Source organism: Pseudorca crassidens, chromosome 1 (genome assembly GCF_039906515.1).
Source record: "Pseudorca crassidens isolate mPseCra1 chromosome 1, mPseCra1.hap1, whole genome shotgun sequence".
NCBI lineage: Eukaryota > Metazoa > Chordata > Mammalia > Artiodactyla > Delphinidae > Pseudorca > Pseudorca crassidens.
In genome coordinates this window covers 93,337,025-93,355,708 of record NC_090296.1, presented here as the reverse complement: position 1 = coordinate 93,355,708, position 18,684 = coordinate 93,337,025, and the positions used below count along the sequence as shown (strand labels likewise).

Here is an 18,684-nt window from a genome sequence, read left to right as displayed (position 1 = left end):
AGCTGAAAGACATATGCTGAGAACTATAAAACATTGATAAAGGAAATTGAAGATGATTCAAGAAATGGAAAGATATCCCAGGCTCTTGGATTGGAAGAATTAATATTGTTTTTTTTTTTATTTTTTATTTTTTAACATCTTTATTGGAGTATAATTGCTTTACAATGGTGTGTTAGTTTCTGCTTTATAACTAAGTGAATCAGTTATACATATACATATGTTCCCATATCTCTTCCTTCTTGCGTCTCCCTCCCTCCAACCCTCCCTATCCCACCCGTCTAGTTAGTCAAACCAACGAGCTGATCTCCCTGTGCTATGCGGCTGCTTCCCACTAGCTATCTATTTTACGTTTGGTAGTGTATATATGTCCATGCCACTCTCTCATTTCGTCCCAGCTTACCCTTCCCCCTCCCCATATCCTCAAGTCCATTCTTTAGTAGGTCTGTGTCTTTATTACTGTCTTGCTCCTAGGTTCTTCATGACCTTTTTTTTTTTTTTTCCCCCTTAGAGTCCACATATATGTGTTAGCATACAGTATTTCTTTTTCTCTTTCTGATTTACTTCACTCTGTATGACACACTCTAGGTCCATCGACCTCACTACAAATAACTCAATTTTGTTTCTTTTATGGCTGAGTAATATTCCATTGTATATATGTGCCACATCTTCTTTACCCATTCATCTGATGATGGACACTTAGGTTTTTTCCATCTCCGGCCTATTGTAAATAGAGCTGCAATGAACATTTTGGTACATGACTCTTTCTGAATTATGGTTTTCTTAGGGTATATGCCCAGTAGTGGGATTGTTGGGTCCTATGGTAGTTCTATATTTAGTTTTTTAAGAAACCTCCATACTGTTCTCCATAGTGGCTGTATCAATTTACATTCCCACCAACAGTGCAAGAGGGTTCCCTTTTCTCCACACCCTCTCCAGCATTTTTTGTTTCTAGATATTTTGATGATGCCCATTCTGACCAGTGTGAGATGATATCTAATTGTAGTGGTGATTTGCATTTCTCTAATGATTAATGATGTTGCAGATTCTTTCATATATTTGTTGGCAATCTGTATATCTTCTTTGGAGAAATGTCTATTTAGGTCTATTTAGGTCTATTTATTGGATTGGGTTGTTTGTTTTTCTGACATTGAACTGCATGAGCTGTTTGTAAATTTTGTATCCATTCAGCCAATCTGTGTCTTTTGGTGGGAGCATTTAGTCCATTTACATTTAAGGTAATTATCGATATGTGTGTTCCCATTCCCATTTTCTTAATTGTTTTGGGTTTGTTATTGTAGGTCTTTTCCTTCTTTTGTGTTTCTTGCCTAGAGAAGTTCCTTTAGCAGTTGTTGTAGAGCTGGTTTGGTGGTGCTGAACTCTCTCAGCTTTTGCTTGTCTCTAAAGGTTTTAATTTCTCCATCAAATCTGAATGAGATCCTTGCTGGGTAGAGTAATCTTGGTTGCAGGTTTTTCTCCTTCAACACTTTCAATATGTCCTGCCACTCCCTTCTGGCTTGCAGAGTTTCTGCTGAAAGATCAGCTGTTAACCTTATGGGGATTCCCTTGTGTGTTATTTGTTGTTTTTCCCTTGCTGCTTTTAATATGTTTTCTTTGTATTTAATTTTTGACAGTTTGATTAATATGTGTCTTGGCGTATTTCTCCTTGGATTTATCCTGTATGGGACTCTCTGTGCTTCCTGGACTTGATTAACTATTTCCTTTCCCATATTAGGGAAGTTTTCAACTATAATCTCTTCAAATATTTTCTCAGTCCCTTTCTTTTTCTCTTCTTCTTCTGGAACCCCTATAATTCGAATGTTGGTACGTTTAATGTTGTCCCAGAGGTCTCTGAGACTGTCCTCAGTTCTTTTCATTCTTTTTTCTTTATTCTGCTCTGCAGTAGTTATTTCCACTATTTTATCTTCCAGGTCACTTATCCGTTCTTCTGCCTCAGTTATTCTGCTATTGATCCCATCTAGAGTACTTTTAATTTCATTTATTGTGTTGTTCATCGTTGCTTGTTTCATCTTTAGTTCTTCTAGGTCCTTGTTAACTGATTCTTGCATTTTGTCCATTCTATTGTCCATTCTATCTCCAAGATTTCGGATCAACCTTACTATCATTATTCTGAATTCTTTTTCAGGTAGACTGCCTATTTCCTCTTCATTTGTTAGGTCTGATGGGTTTTTATCTTGCTCCTTCATCTGCGGTGTGTTTTTCTGTCTTTTCATTTTGCTTATCTTACTGTGTTTGGGGTCTCCTTTTTTGCAGGCTGAAGGTTCGTAGTTCCTGTTGTTTTTTGTGTCTGTCCCCAGTGGCTAAGGTTGGTTCAGTGGGTTGTGTAGGCTTCCTGGTGGAGGGTACTAGTGCCTGTGTTCTGGTGGATGAGGCTAGATCTTGTCTTTCTGGTGTGCAGGTCCACGTCTGGTGGTGTGTTTTGGGGTGTCTGTAGACTTATTATGATTTTGGGCCGCCTCTCTGCTAATGGGTGGGGTTGTGTTCCTGTCTTGCTAGTTGTTTGGCATAGGATGTCCAGCACTGTAGCTTGCTGGTCGTTGAGTGAAGCTGGGTGCTGGCGTTGAGATGGAGATCTCTCGAAAATTTTTGCTGTTTGATATTATGTGCAGCTGGGAGGTCTCTTGTGGATCAGTGTCCTGAAGTTGGCTCTCCCACCTCAGAGGCACAGCACTGACTCCTGGCTGCAGCCCCAAGAGCCTTTCATCCACAGGGCTCCTTAATTTGGGATGATTGGTTGTCTATTCAGGTATTCCACAGATGCAGGGTATATCAAGTTGATTGTGGAGCTTTAATCCGCTGCTTCTGAGGCTGCTGGGAGAGATTTCCCTTTCTCTTCTTTGTTCTCACAGCTCCCAGGGGCTCAGCTTTGGATTTAGCCCCGCCTGTGCGTGTAGGTCGCCGGAGGGCGTCTGTTCTTTGCTCAGACAGGACGGGGTTAAAGGAGCCGCTGATTCGGAGGCTCTGGCTCACTCAGGCCCGGGGGTAGGGAGGGGCACGGAGTGTGGGGTGGGCCTGCGGCTGCAGAGGCCGGCGAGACGTTGCAGCCTGAGGCGCGCCTGTGCGTTCTCCCGGGGGAGTTGTCCCTGGATCCCGGGACCCCGGCAGTGGCGGGCTGCACAGGCTCCCCGGAAGGGCGCGTGGCCAGTGACCTGTGTTCGCACACAGGCCTCCCGGTGGCGGCAGCAGCGGCCCTAGCCGCTCTGGGCGACCCTAGCCACGTCCGTCTCTGGACTCCGCACCCCTAGCCGCGGCTTGCGCCCGTCCCTGGAGCTCTCTCAAGCAGCGTTCTTAATCCCCTCTCCTCGTGCACCAGGAAACAAAGAGGGACGTAAAAGTCTCTTGCCTCTTCGTCAGTTCCAGACTTCTCCCCGGACTCTCTCCCGGCCAGCCGCGGTGCACCAACGCCCCGCAGGCTGTGTTCACGCCGCCAACCTTAGTCCTCTCCCGGCGCTCCGACAAAAGCCGGAGCCTCAGCTCCCAGTCCCGCCCGCCCCGGCGGGCGAGCAGACAAGCCTCTCGGCTGGCAAGTTCCGGTCGGCCCGATCCTCTGCGCTGGAATCTGTCCGCTTTGCCCTCCGCACCCCTGTTGCTGTGCTCTCCTCCGCGGCTCCCAAGCTCCCCCACTCCGCCTCCCGAAGCCTCCACCCGCGAAGGGGCTTCCTAGTGTGTGGACACTTTTCCTCCTTCACAGCTCTCTCCCGCTGGTGCAGGACCCGTCCCTATCCTTTTGTCTCTGTTTAGTTTTTTCTTTTGCCCTACCCAGGTACGTGGGGGGTTTCTTGCCTTTTGGGAGGTCTGAGGTCTTCTCCCAGCGTTCAGTAGATGCTCTGTAGGAGTTGTTCCACGCGTAGATGTATTTCTGGTGTATCTGTGGGGAGGAACGTGATCTCCGCGTCTTACTCTTCCGCCATCTTCCCGGAAGTCTCCAAGAATTAATATTGTTAAAATGGGCATACTACCCAAAGCAATCTACAGATTTAATGTGATCCCTATCAAATTACCCATGAGATTTTTCACAGAACAAATAATCCTAAAATTTATGTGGAACCCAATTCTGGGTCATAAAAGACCCAGAATTGCCAAAGCAATTCTGAGGCAAAAGAACAAAGCAGGAGGAATAACCCTCCCAGACTTCAGACAATAGTACAAAACTACAGTCATCAAAACCACATGGTATTTGCACGAAAACAGACATATGGATCAATGAAATAAAATAGAGAGCCCATAAATAAACCCACACACCTATAGTCAATCAATCTTTGACAAAGGAGGTGTGAATATACAATGGAGAAAAGAGTCTGTTCAGCATGTGGTGTTGGGAAAGGTGGACAGCTACATGTAAATCAATGAAGTTATAACACACCCTCACACCACACACAAAAATTAACTCAAGATGGCTTAAAGACTTAAATAGAAGATGTGACATCATAAAACTCCTAGAGGAGAACATAGGCAAAACATTCTCTGACATAAATCATACAAGTGTTTTCTTAAGTCAGTCTCCTAGGGCAATAGAAATAAAAGCAAAAATAAACAAATGGGACCTAATCAAACTTATAAGCTTTTGCACAGCAAAGGAAACCAGAAACAAAAAGAAATGACAATCTACGGACTGGAAGAAAATATTTGCAAATGATGCGACTGAAGAGAGCTTAATTTCCAAAATATACAAACAGCTCAGCCACAAAAAACAACCCAGTCAAAAAATGGGCAGAAGACCTAAATAGGCATTTCTCCAAAGACAACATACAGATGGCCAATAGGCACATGAAAAGATGCTCAACATAGCTAATTATTAGAGAGATGTAAATCAGATCTGCAATGAGGTACCACCTCACACTGGTCAGAATGGCCATCATTAAAAAGTCTACAAATAACAAATGCTGGAGAGGTTGTGGAGAAAAGGGAACCCTCCTGCACTGTTTGTGGAAACGTAAGTTGGTGCAGCCACTATGGAAAACAAATAAACAAATGGATGTTCCTCAAAAAACTAAAAATAGAGTTGCCGTATGATCCAGCAGTCCCACTCCTGGGCATATGTCCAGACAAAACTCTAATTTGAAAAGATACATGCACCCCAATGTTCATTGAGCACTATTTACAATAGCCAAGATATGAAAGCAACCTAAATCTCCATTGACAGATGAATGGATAAAGAAGATATGGTTATATATATATATATATATATATATATATATATAAAAAAAAAATGGAATACTACTCAGCCATACAGAGGAATGAAATAACACCATTTGCAGCAACATGGGTGGACCTAGAGATTATCATACTAAGTGAAGTAAGTGAGAAAGAGAAAGACAAATACCATATATTACTTATATGTGGAATCTAAAATATGACACAAATGACCCTATCTACGAAACAGGAGCAGACTCACAGACATAGAGCACAGACTTGTGGTTGCCAAGGGGAACAGGGGGTGGCGGATGAATGGATTGGGAGTTTGGGGTTAGCAGGTGCAAACTATTGTGTATAGAATGGATAAACAGAAACGTCCTACTCTATAGCACAGGGAGCTATATTTAATATCCTGTAATAAACTATAATGAAAAAGAATATGAAAAAGAACATACATATAAGAATATATATATAAAGAATATATATATATATATCTGAATCACTTTGCTGTATACCAGAAACTAACACAAAATTGTAAATAGAATATACTTCAGTAAAAAATAAATTAAAAAAAAATAGGTCACACAGACTAACCTCCATTTTGAAATATTAGTGGATGGAAATTCTCTGGATATGTTGATTCTGAATGTCAGTAAGATCTGTCACCCCAAATTTCTCCTGCTATCTTTGTGAATAAGGTAGAGTTAAGCCTCGTGGGAATATAGTTAGGTAGATATAAACACCTGAAAAAGATATTAACATTAATCTGTGGAGAAGTCTCTAGTAGCTTGCCATAGTTTTATTTCCTTAATTTAAAAATTGTTTTTTGGTTTTTAGCTCTGAACTTTTTAATGTATTAGTTTTATATAGCTTTGGAAGACTATATAAAAGGCATGTGTTTGAAATTTTTTGATGACATAAAGCTGGGAGGAATGTTTACTACTTTAGGATACAACACTCAAGATTAATTGTTTTCATTTGGCTTGTATAATAGGAATATATGAAAGATCATCAGTATTTAAAACAAAATCAACTGTGAATGTTTAGGAAGGGGAGCCCTGATTTGTTGGTGATTGATGAAGAAATGACCTAGAGATTTTAGTTCATCAAAACTCAATATGAGTATATATGTGGAGCCTAGAAAAATGGTACAGATGTACCAGTTTGAAGGGCAGAAATAGAGACACAGATATGGAGAACAAACGTATGGACACCAATGGGGGAAAGTGGCAGGGGGGTGTGGTGGTGTGATGAATTGGGAGATTGGGATTGACATATATACACTAATATGTATAAAATGGATAACTAATAAGAACCTGCTGTATAAAAATAAATAAATAAAATTCTAAAATTAAAAAAACCCTCAATATGAATAAACAGTGAGATTAAATGACAAAATGCTAATGAATTTTTAAGGCATATTAGTACAATAATCCAGAATGTGGAACATCAAAATTTCTTTTGTACACGGATCAGTTGAAGCAGATCTGCAGTATGTGTTTAGGTTTAGTTCTGGACACCATGTTTTAAGAGAGATGCAGAGAGGTTGGGATGGATGCAGAAGAGGCTGACCTGGAAAAGATGTCCATGAAAAGTCATGGAGAATGGCTGAGGGTTTTGGGACTGTCTAGATCATAGTGGAGAAGATTTAGGGGAGTCTTCTGAGTCATCTTCAAGTATTTGAAGGTTGTCAACATGGAAAGAGCTTAGACTTGATTTAGGTGGCCCCAGGGATGGAATTTGGCATATGGCAAAATTTACAGGGAGGCAGATTTGAGTCTCTCATAATAAAGACCTTTCTAGCAATTCCCATTCTGAAATAGAAATAGGCTGCCTGGCAAGGTGATCAGTTTCCTATCAGAAAACTTTCAAAGACAGACCTAGGGGACCCTTGTCAGAGTTATGTACAGGGTCATGCTTTGGGAAGGTGAACCAGGTGATCCTTAAAGTTCCTTCTTACCTCACGAGACCCAGCATGAGCTCAGTGTCTGCATACAGTAGGTTCTCAAGAAATCGCTGCCAAATGAATGAAACATAAGAATAAAAAAAGTCAGGGGCAGACTTTTGCACTTGATAAATTTTTTAGTCATGGGTGATTTTATGGAATTGAACAGTAATTGCACGTAGTATCAGGATCATGTCATCTTGGGAAAAATGAAACCCTTGGCCCACCCAGAGTTTGAAATTTCCTAGATAGTTGGCTTATCTTTCTTGCTCTGGCATAACTCATGCTCAGTCTTGTAAGTTTAGAGCTATTTGATAATGAGCAATGCTTCGCCCCAAACTAATGTGATGCTGTTTCTTTTTCAGGATAATCGTATCCACACATGCAAGTACAACATTCTCACCTTCTTGCCCATTAATTTATTTGAACAGTTTCAAAGAGTGGCAAATGTGTATTTCCTTTTCCTTCTGATTTTACAGGTAATGTTTAGGTTGTATTTCATCATCTGTTTGTTTAAAATATTCATATAACTTGAAAAAATAAGTTATTTTACTTAGCTAAATGTTCATGCTTAGAGAAAATCAGCTTTATCAGATTTTTAATTATTTAGTTATTATTGCTGTTTCTCTTCACAACGGTGGGAGGGCTAGGAATGGGTAAAAACGAGTACATTCATTATTTTAAACACTGAGGTCATTTTAAAATGCTGCCTTGTACTTTATTTGAACCAAACCAGAGCCTAATAATTACTGTTCAGAGCCTCCTTCCTTTCTTTATCTCCCTATCACATTCACAGTATGGGTATTGAGAGAGTTGAAGCAAAGAGTCTAGCTGAGTAGTACTTTGTGGAACTTAATTTGGCAAATTTCATTTGCATCTAAGAACAATGATGTATTTTATATATATATATAATAAATGATGTGTGCTATATGTTATTTCACTGTGACTATTTCTGATAGTTTTGAGTGGTTAATTGGTAGTTAGAAACCTTTCTTTTTCTTCCCATTTGACTAAAATTTGAACCGAAATGAAATTTCAGCTTTTATTGATATTTTAGGAAGAAAAGGCATAAATCAAAGAATTTACATACATATAAACAGCTCATATTAGCCAGTTATTTACCTAGTATTTACTTTAGAGTGATTTAATCAGATCAAACTGGTAGATTCAGCATGTACTGGGCTATGTGTTAATTATAGAAAATAAGAAGATGGACTAGATATGTACAATCTGGATTATACCTTGAGTACTATTTTTTCTTTAATTGAATAACTACTTATTCAATAGAATAACTGTTAAGAATCTTTTGGTTGTAAGTGGTAGACATCTAAATTCACTTAATGTATTTTATGTATGACAATTCATGGGCAAACTATTTTAACAGGATGTAACTTCTCTTTTTCTATTTCCTCCATGGTTACTTTACAGGCTCTCTCTACTTGGTGATTCTTGAAAACTTTAGACTTTTATTCTCCTAGCTTCAACTCCCACGTAAAAGGGAGGCAGAGGCACAGGGGGAGAAGGGGAGAGAGGAAGAGGGAGGGGGAAGAGTAAAGAGGGAGAGGGAGAGAGAGAATGAGAATGAATCACTTTTTCTGTTGCTGCAGCAAGTCTTGGGATTAGTTGTAATTGGACCATGCTGTTACCTTCCTATCCTAAATCAATCACTGTGGCTCAGGAATTGCCTTGACCTAGATCACATGCCAAAGCCTAGGAGCCAGCTGGATGGAATCAGTCCACCAAAATTACATGTACAAAATTACAAGTAGAGGGGTGGGGTAGTTCTTTAAGAATTAAGGGTAGAGTTGAGAAGAACTGGATGCTGAACAAGAAAAAATAACAGTGAAAATATACCTTACAATTTTTGAGGAGACTTTCTTTTTCCCCCATGAATTTTGGTTTCCTCATAGAACCCTTTACACTGTTCTAGAATTTTGAGCTCATTTCTCTAATGGGTTTCTTATTTATGGCCAAAGGCTCTTGTTCAGATAGTTTTATATCTGGAAGGGATCTTTGGGATGGTTCAGTACAACCTCCTTTCTTTTATTGGTGAATAAATGAGACTTGGAGAAGTTAAGTGAGGTGTAAGGGTTTTACCATGAGTTAATGATAGAACTCAGACTAGAATCCAGCTTTTCTGCCACCCAGCCTAATATTTTTGTTGGTACTTCAGAGGCTTTTGAGGTTTGTTTTTTTTTTAAATTTTATTTGGAAGTTATTACATAAAATTACATAAAACAGCACTACAATAAATTTATTGTAGTGCTGTTTCGATAGGGCCTGATTGCCACACACTGACCATCTCCACCCATCCTTCCCCGCCTGATGGCCCTGACATAGCTCCAAAATGAGCCCCACTTGAAAACTACCTTTGTAAGGGAGTCATGTCAACTGTCACTATGTCTCTCTCAGATGGGTGGCTTTACAGGTACAGGTCCAAGCTTTGGAGTTAAATAGACCTAGGTTCAAGTTTTAGCAGTGTATGTTCTTAGCTTAATTTTTTGACTTGTTGTTGTTCTCAGTTGTTCTCAGATACATTTTTTTTTAATAAAATTGGGAATATGATACCCAGGGCCGTGGCATTTCCTGACTCCAGGCTGCCATTCACAGTGTATTCTATGCTGTGCACTCAGGGTGCTATTTACATGGAATGTAAGCACTCTGGGTTTGTGCAAAACACCTCTGGTACAGAATCTAACTCAAAAAACTTCTCTGAGGATCGAATGACATAATATCTAAAAGTACTTGGCACAGTGTCTGGTGCAAGGTAGGTGCTCAAAGATTCTCTCTTGGGCTTCCCTGGTGGCACAGTGGTTGAGAGTCCGCCTGCCGATGCAGGGGACACGGCTTCGTGCCCCGGTCCGGGAAGATCCCACATGCCGCGGAGCGGCTGGGCCCGTGAGCCATGGCCGCTGAGCCTGCGCGTCCGGAGCCTGTGCTCTGCAACGGGAGAGGCCACAACAGTGAGAGGCCTGCATACCGCAAAAAAAAAAAAAAAAAAAAAAAAGATTCTCTCTTTGGGAATTGGTAAAACTGTGAAAAGTTGAAATGAGAAGCTGAGAAAAGATAGGTGACGTTTATCATCCTAGAGAAAGATCATCATTTGTGAAAGATTTCAAGAAGCTTCTCAACTTGCTGTAAAAATTTAATTTTTGTCAGGCAGTCTGAAAATTGTTTCAATGATACGTCTATTCTATGTGTCTTATACCTGAGTGCAAACACTTAAATTATTGAAAAGCTGTTCCATATTTGTACAAATATCTGAATATCATTTCATTAATTTCTGTCAAGTCATAAAACTGACAAAAATTGAAAGCTATCTTTATGAAATTTAAAAGCCCTAAACTACTTGAAATATTTGTTTCAGCTGATTCCAGAAATTTCCTCCTTGACCTGGTTTACCACCATTGTACCTTTGGTCCTGGTGGTAACTATGACAGCTGTCAAAGATGCCACAGATGATTATGTAAGTATTTGCTTTTGAGCAGTCCTAAGGGCTCAGTTTCAATTGTGACCTCTCAGAAGTAGAAAATAGAGATCCATCTGAAATTTTTGAATGAAGCTCTTTTGGTAAATACCATAAGAAACTCTATGGTTACTTATTTGATGATTAAAATAGATGTCATAGAGCCAGAGCCTGTTTATGATAATAGCAAGGGGGCTTCAATAACTAGACTCACACCCTCATTTTATACTTGAGGAAACTAAAGCCTGTAAGGAACTAAAGATTTTCTAATGAACATACAACCAATTAGTGGTAAGACCAGAATTCAATCACAAACCTGCTTCCACCTAGTGAAGTATTATTTATCCTATATCTCTAGTCTTTGTCTAAGTTTTTGGAGTTGGTAGATATTAGGCATTCTCACATCCTCTGCTCATTATACCAGAAATTACAATATCAAATAACTTCAAAAGTCGGGCAACTAATGTAAATAATTAAGGTATAAGACAGCAGAGAGTTTTGAAGTCTCCATAATCCAAAGGTCATTCAAATTCAAAGATTTAAAACAAAGCCTTGGGCAAACCAAACATTCTAAACCCAGACAAGCTCTATTCTCTCCTAGGTGATTGCGTGTACCCTAGCCTCAATAGCTCTCTATTTGCCAGTGACTGACAGATTTATATCTCCTCTGAACTCATACGTGGGATTACTGTTTCTAGTCCTTCCAGACTCCATCTGTGCCAATCCCAAGACCCCTTGGCAAAGCCTGAGCATCCTGAGGCCCAGAGAGTGGGCCCCTCAGCTTTTAGGTGGTAAACTGCTTGGTCCTTTTCTGTGATGCCAGCTAGTCAATTTAGGGGACTATTTTCAGGTTAGATACAGACGTGACTAAATACTAAGTCTCTTTTTGTGTCTTCTGCAGTTAATGCTTGAATATGCTTTTACTTTTGTGATAGTATGGGCCGGTTAGTCAGGGTCTTGGCAGGAAAGACATGTCACCTTGGAACGGGGGTAGATTGGAGAAAGATTAATAATGAAGGGACTACTTAAAGGGTTGTGAGAAAAAGCACATAGGGTAGCAACAACATAGGTGGCAATACTACTTCTAGACCTGAAGGAGCAAAAGGAGGAAGCAATTGCTGGACCTGGAGCTGTAGCTGAGGGCTACCTGTAGAGGAAGTGGCCACTGCTGACTCAGCTCAAAAGAAGCCAGGAATACATACCCCATTTTCCTCTCCTCTGGCCCCATGAGTTTCTGTCAGTACCACCTATTGGCCACGCCCGATCAATGGCCAAAGGGCAAGGATTAAATAGGTCAGCTTCCCCTGGCACAGGGCAGAGTGTAGGAGGACAGGGTGTAGGTATGGAGGAGCAGAGACTATCCACCCCTGTCAAATTATATATTCTGTCAAAATGATGTTCCCGTCTACGGCAGTGTTGGTGGAAAGAAGTTTGCATGCCAATGATGGGCTAGCTTAACTTACTCCTCTACCAGTACTATAAACTCTTTTCATGTTAACCAATGCTAAGTATCTTTATTTCCCTAGTAATATTCATTGACTTATACCTGACAATCAGTGTAATTGTAGGCACTGAGCACAGTCTAATAGAAAGATTGGGATGAATTTGGGAGGGACGTTGAAAAAGGGAAGGGCTAATGAAAGCAATCCATATATTGTGATATTGATACAATATTATGAGTTTTTTTTAAAGGAAAAAGTCATAATCCTGATGATTATAATATATAAAATCAAAATTTCTTATCTCCTGTTCATCTGTGCATTTAGCTAATTGATTGAAATAACATCTTATCTCTACTTTAGCCTATTACTATCTGGTCTTGACAGCTCACGTAGAAAGCCTTATCTGAATGGCTGCTAATTTGTGAGTTTAGTAGAAGGCTCATAATATGTGGATTCTTCTAAGCAATATAAGATATTTTCATTACTGGAATACAAAATAAGAAATAGGATCACTTGGGCATAAAAACATAAATCCACACCAAATGTGGTTCAGTATTGTATTCTGATTTTTGTTTTAAATGCTCAGTATTTCATAAGATCACTGTTAACAATTAGAATTTCTGGAGAACAAGAATACATGTTGTTACAAGTAATTGCTTGACTTCAAAGAAATCCATAAAACAGAATGAATGATGTTCCAGTAAAGTATTGAGCACATATGTGAGAGAAATGGAAGCCCCATTCCTTGTTAAAGACATCAAAATTAATGTATCGTTTTCTCTGGAACTGTGTGGCAGAGTAAAGGAAACATTGTCTTCTTCAAAGCAACTATAAATGTGTGGGAATTGGAAGAGCATGTGGCTAGACTTGTTGCATTGGTGACACCTAGCATGAAGTTTAGTGGGAAGGGTCTTGATTCAGATTTAGAGCATGTGGAGCTGGGTCCAAGGTAAGCATAAGTCATGCTCATTTTAGACTGATGGTGATATTGTCCAAGCAGATGAACTCAAAGTATTTTCAGTGTCACTATTTGTGCTGAAAAAGTATGATTTAATGTGTTTTTTCACAAACACTTTGATTTTCAGTTTCGCCACAAGAGTGATAATCAAGTGAATAATCGGCAATCTGAAGTGCTCATTGACAGCAAGTAAGAAATATATTCTTTATGCTATTTTTAAGATGTCTGGTCACAAAACAGGTCTTGACAATTGGTGGCTTTCTCTTTTAATTGAATATATGTTTCTTTCCCCCTTTAACTTTTTTTTAAAATTTATTTATTTGCTTTTATTTTTGGCTGTGTTGGGTCTTTGTTGCTGTGTGCGGGCTTTCTCTAGTTGCAGCGAGCAGGGGCTACTCTTAGTTACCGTGCACAGGCTTCTCATTGTCATGACTTCTCTTGTTGCGGAACAGGGGCTCTAGGCGTGTGGGCTTCAGTAGTTGTGGCTCACAGGCTGTAGAGCGCAGGCTTAGTAGTTGTGGCGCATGGCTTGGTTGCGCTGCGGCATGTGGGATCTTCTCGGGCCAGGGATCAAACCTGTGTCGCCTGCATTGTCAGGCAGATTCTTAACCACTGCTCCTCTGGGGAAGCCCCTCCCCCTTTAACTTATTACAAATTACAGTGTAAGTCCTTTGTATCTTCATGGCTCTTTTTTAAGTTCAGCAAATGTTTGTGCTACCCACTCAACTTTTACTTCAAATTCCTTTGGAGTTTCCTTTGTGGAACACAGACATATTATTGTTACTTTTCATTTCTAGATCTAATACTATTTAGAACTGGCACACATGTGATGTTTGTAGCAGATGTTTAATGTATTTGAATTCTTTGCTTTGGTAATTTCTGGGAATATTGCTAGAGAGACTTCAACACATATCAAGTGATAGTGATAAGCATTTTTTATTAACTTGATAGTTGAGTTTAGAATGAATTATCTACCATAACACAGATCTTGAATTGCTGTTAAATTCATCCATCTATAAAGAAATGTACACAGGAATGGTTCTTGAATCTGAAATGGTTTAAAATGTGTATTTATACACAAACAACAGCAAAAACACCTCCAGAAAACTTAACCTTCATTCCATGTTTCTTAGTCTCTTTCTTTGTCCCTTTTTTTTAACATGTGACAAAGTAAATTTGTAACATTGTACTTTAATCTGGCAGTCAATCACATCTGCTGGTGATTTTGAAGCATTTGGATACTGTGAAGAATGTAATTTTTAAAGGGAATATCATAAAACATATTAGTCACATGAGATGGAAAGTTCCAAGAAATGGATATCAAGAGGGGCTAGGTAGTCTAGACAGTAACTGGTAGGATTAAAGTAATTAATCTTCTGCAACTAAAACATTGACTGATTATTAATAATGTAATGAATACATGTAGTTTTCCTTTATTGGATTATTTTAGAAAATGGCATTAAATGCACAGTGAAAAAAAATGATCTCAATCTAAAACCACAGTTGTAGAAACACAGCCTCTGAAAGTGTGATCTTGACGTGACATGGATAAGCCATAAAGATGCCTGGAACCATGTGGTTCATTTCCAATGTCAGCAGGTTTTGAATTGTTGCCACTATAGCATGGTGTTTAAAAGTATGGGTTTTGCGCTCAGGGAGACTTGAGTTTAGTCCTGACCCTGAATAATTCTATGGTCTTGAGCAAGTTCTTGAGAAGTGGTGACTCTTTGTAAGCTAACGTAGTGTGTGACTTTGAGAAGAACTGTTGCCTATCCTGATTTTCTCAAGCTTTGCAGTTCTGACTGGGAATTACATCTGACAATATGATCTGACTAATTCCCCAAGGAACATTTGATAATCAGTCTCATTACTTTGAAGTACCATCTCTCATGAAGTATGTTAAAAATATGTACAATTACATAATGAATTTGAACTAATAGCCTGAACATATCTTTTAATGCCTCTCAAATTACCAGTTAAATTTTGTGACAATATTTGGGCAGTGATAGATATTGACACCTCTACCTGGAGGCCATGGGAGTATCCAGTAACTTAGATATTCAGAAACTTGATGATTGTATGTGTCCCACACATGCTAGCTATCATTGTCATTATAATTAGAAGTAGCATTGGTCTTACTTTCTTGTGGCTTCATTTAGCTTCTTGTCTATTCCTTATGAGGTAACATCTCTTTGTAATTTGATATGGGGTGATGTTTTGAAAAGTATTGTTGCTGATCCTGTGATGTTGAAGGTAGAAGCACATCATTGAGAATGGAGTGTTCTCCATTCGGTTAAAAATGGGATTCAGTTAAAAATCACACAAGATTTTCCATTTGTAAGATTACCTTCTACTGTGAGCTCCTTTAGGGCATCTCTCTTGATCATGTCTGTGTCCCTTGAGCCTAGCACAGTGTCTATGGAATTTTCAAACTGAGCAGTAACAAGTATTCTTGCTGAGAGGGCAATCTACCAGAGGAGCTTGATCTGTAAAATTTTGCTGAGTCCCATCACTAGCCAATTCCAGTGGCTGGGGTTGTGGTCTTTGCAGAATGTTCTCAGGCTATGGAGACTGGCTTTTCACTTCTTGGAATTTGAGAAGTTGGAGAAATCAAATGGGCTTAGATTTGAGATAGCCCCGGGAGCTCTGAGTCCTCTTTTGGAGCTGGTGGTCATAGAGGATGCTCTCAGCGCTCTGCACAGACCACTGCTGTCTTCCTGTGCTCACCCTCAGTTCCTGTCTGCATTATTTGCTACTTTCTTCAGAGCACTGTCCTTGGGCTATTGGAGCCAATGACCGATTGGTGCAGGAGTAAGAAAGAGCAGCACCCCTGCCTCAAGTTGGACAAGCTCTGAGGTGCAGTTAGCACCCCAAGCGCCTGTTGAGATCAGGCTGAGGATGGGACTTTGCCTGCAGTCATACCCTCACATGGCTTCTTCCCCTTCCATGTGTTGCTTCTCATCTTCCTTACCAGCTTCTCCCAGAAGTGATTTCCTAAAGAACCCTTTACATATGAATCCTCATCTCAGGATCTGCTTTTAGGGAAGTTGCTCTAAGACAGTAGTTAATGCATACTTAATCCCATGGCAATGTTAATGGAAAATGTTAGGAAAGTGCTTTGGGTCTATGCTAGACACCAGTGGGTCATGACGCACAGATAAAGTAAAAAGCCTGGAGGAGATCAGAGGCATCCAGATGTTGCTGGATGTGGGTATCACACTGGGCTGGGCACTGCTAAGTACTGTGGCTTCCCTGTGTTCTCTGGCAGAGGGCTTCTGGACTTGAGGTTCATGCTAGGGCAGGAGCCTTCACTGGCTTGTCCTGGAGGGAGGGGAGGCATGGTCAGCTTCGGGGAGGAGATTCCTGAGGGAAAGGGGGTACGATGAAAGCACCAGTCAGGAAACCTGGTCTGTGTAAGTGATCGATGTGCTACTCTGGGCAATTAGTTGTCATTCTGGCCTTCAGGTCTCCCTTCTCCTGCGCTCAGAAGCAAGGAGCATGGCATTTACATTCAGATTCAACACATGTTTATTCAGCAACTACCATGCGTGGGCTCCAGTGCTTCCACATTTAACTCTCATAAAACCCCAGGGGGTAGGTGATAGTGCCTCTTTTTAGAGATGGAGAGATTAAGGCCTAGAAAAGGAATGACTTGTCCAGGGTTCCATGGCAAGTAAGAACCTAAATTAGCCTTTTACCTACTCGTGTTGTGATGTGTAAATGTAGACTTTGTGGTCTGACCACTTCTTCTCTATTTATTTTGCATTTGAAGGGCTTTGTACACAATTATAGAAATAGAAACATAATATATATATATATATTTTTATCTAAATGTAATATATATGTGAATAAATATATATATCCTCACTTTTAGTGCCTGGAGCATTATTCATCTATGTTCTTAGCATTGTGCAAGCGAATGAACAATGTAAACTTAAGCCACACAATAAGTAGAGAGACAAAACTCTCCCTTTATAGCCTTCCTTTTCAAGGTTTTGTTACTTATATTCCTTTCCAGTCAGGACCAATCTTCTGTATCTACAATCTGTTAAATATGCGAAAGTGCTTAAGAAATAGGTGTTGAATTAGCCTTTGATAAAATCTTTTGGTGACTTAAGTTTTAAAACTAAGTAGAAGCGAACAATTCCAATTTCTAGAAATTACTGTGCCTGCTGTATAGGAAGTGCACACTCTCCCCCAGGCTACGAGTGCCGTCTGCTGACTGAACCTGTGGAAAACGTACCAGGAGATACTTAGTGTTTCTCTTGAGGGTTTCTCAGGTTATGCTAACATCCTGGGCCACTGGCCACCGTGAGAGCACCTGGGCAGGTGAGGGGCAGTGAGAGGGAGTCTGAAAGTTCCCGCAGAGGTCATCCCATACAACACTCCTCAACGTGGGCTGCCCATTGTATCTGTGCCCCAGCCATGCCCAGAGCAAGTAAGTGAGGGGAGGGCTCTGGTGTTTTATAAAGTTTCCAAGATGATTCTACTATGCAGACACAATCGAGAACCTCTAGTCAAGGCCATCTCTTTACCTACACTTGTATCTCTATGCATGTATCTCTCAAATTTTAAAAGACATCCAAGGGAAGGAATTCCATTAATTTTTTAAAATGATAAGCATAGTTTTTCACATAAATCCTCACAAAGGAATAATTCTGTAATGCCGATTTACATTTTTTTTGTAGTAAGGCTCACATTTTTAGTCAAACACATGGCCAATCAGTAATTATTTTGCCATATGTTTCTTTCCTTCAGAAATTCAGATTTTAATTTTTCTCATTTTCATCTTTTATTTCTTTCCCCATTACATGTGTTGTCCTCAACTCTGAATCATTTTCTGACTTTCATGTATTTGTGTAACTTCCAATTTTTGTTCTGTCCCATCAGCATTTCTAGTCGTATGGATTTGGGACAAGGGAAGGAGTGTGGAGGTCTTCTGCTACCCAGCTAGGTAGCCGTTAGTCTCATGAGGCTCTTGAGTACTTGAAATGAGGCTGGTCCAAGTTCAGATGTGTTATTAAGTATATAGTATATACCAGATTTTGATGGCATAGTACCAAAAAGAGTATGTAAGGTATGTCATTAATAATTTGTTTTATGTTGATTCCATTTTGAAATTATAGTATTTTGTATACATTGGGTTAAGTCAAACATATTATTAAATTTACCTTTTGAAAAACTTGTTTAAATGTGGCTACCAGAAAATTTATTTATTTTTTAACATCTTTATTGGAGTATAATTGCTTTACAGTGGTGTGTTAGTTTCTACTGTATAACAAAGTGAATCAGCTATACATATACATACATCCCTATATATCCTCCCACTTGTGTCTCCCTCCCACCTTCCCTATCCCACCCCTCTAGGTGGTCACAAAGCACTGAGCTGATCTCCCTGTGCTATGCAGCTGCTTCCCACTAGCTACCCATTTTACATTTAAGATTACCGTTGTGGTCGACATTTGTGGCTGACCTTCTATTTCTATTGGATGGCACTACTTTTAGTTACAGGTGAGAGAATTGAGCCGAGAAGAAAATGAGCTCTATGCTATAAGCCTGGCCTCTGGATTCTCAGTTCAGGATTCTCTGTTTGATCTTGCTGGCTGTTGGCATAGTGGCTTTTGTCACTATGAACAAATAAAGTCAGTGTTACTTTTTCTTAGTAGTTTTTACTTCCCTAACATATTCTGAACTTACACTTGTGCATTAGAACAATCTG

General features: G+C 39.8%; 1 protein-coding gene across 8 annotated transcripts in view; it reads left to right on the top strand.

Annotated features, from left to right (window-relative positions):
• ATP8B4 (ATPase phospholipid transporting 8B4 (putative)) overlaps positions 1 to 18,684 on the top strand; it is a 256,643-nt gene that overhangs the window by 72,175 nt on the left and 165,784 nt on the right. For 6 of the 8 annotated variants that reach the window (XM_067746383.1, XM_067746444.1, XM_067746423.1 and 3 more), the window contains 3 exons: positions 7,465 to 7,578; positions 10,467 to 10,565; positions 13,093 to 13,154. The exons of the other annotated variants lie outside the window; for them this stretch is intronic. In XM_067746383.1, the coding sequence (XP_067602484.1) occupies positions 7,465 to 7,578; positions 10,467 to 10,565; positions 13,093 to 13,154 (275 nt within the window). The remainder of the gene's footprint in view (positions 1 to 7,464; positions 7,579 to 10,466; positions 10,566 to 13,092; positions 13,155 to 18,684) is intronic. 8 annotated transcript variants of the gene reach the window in all.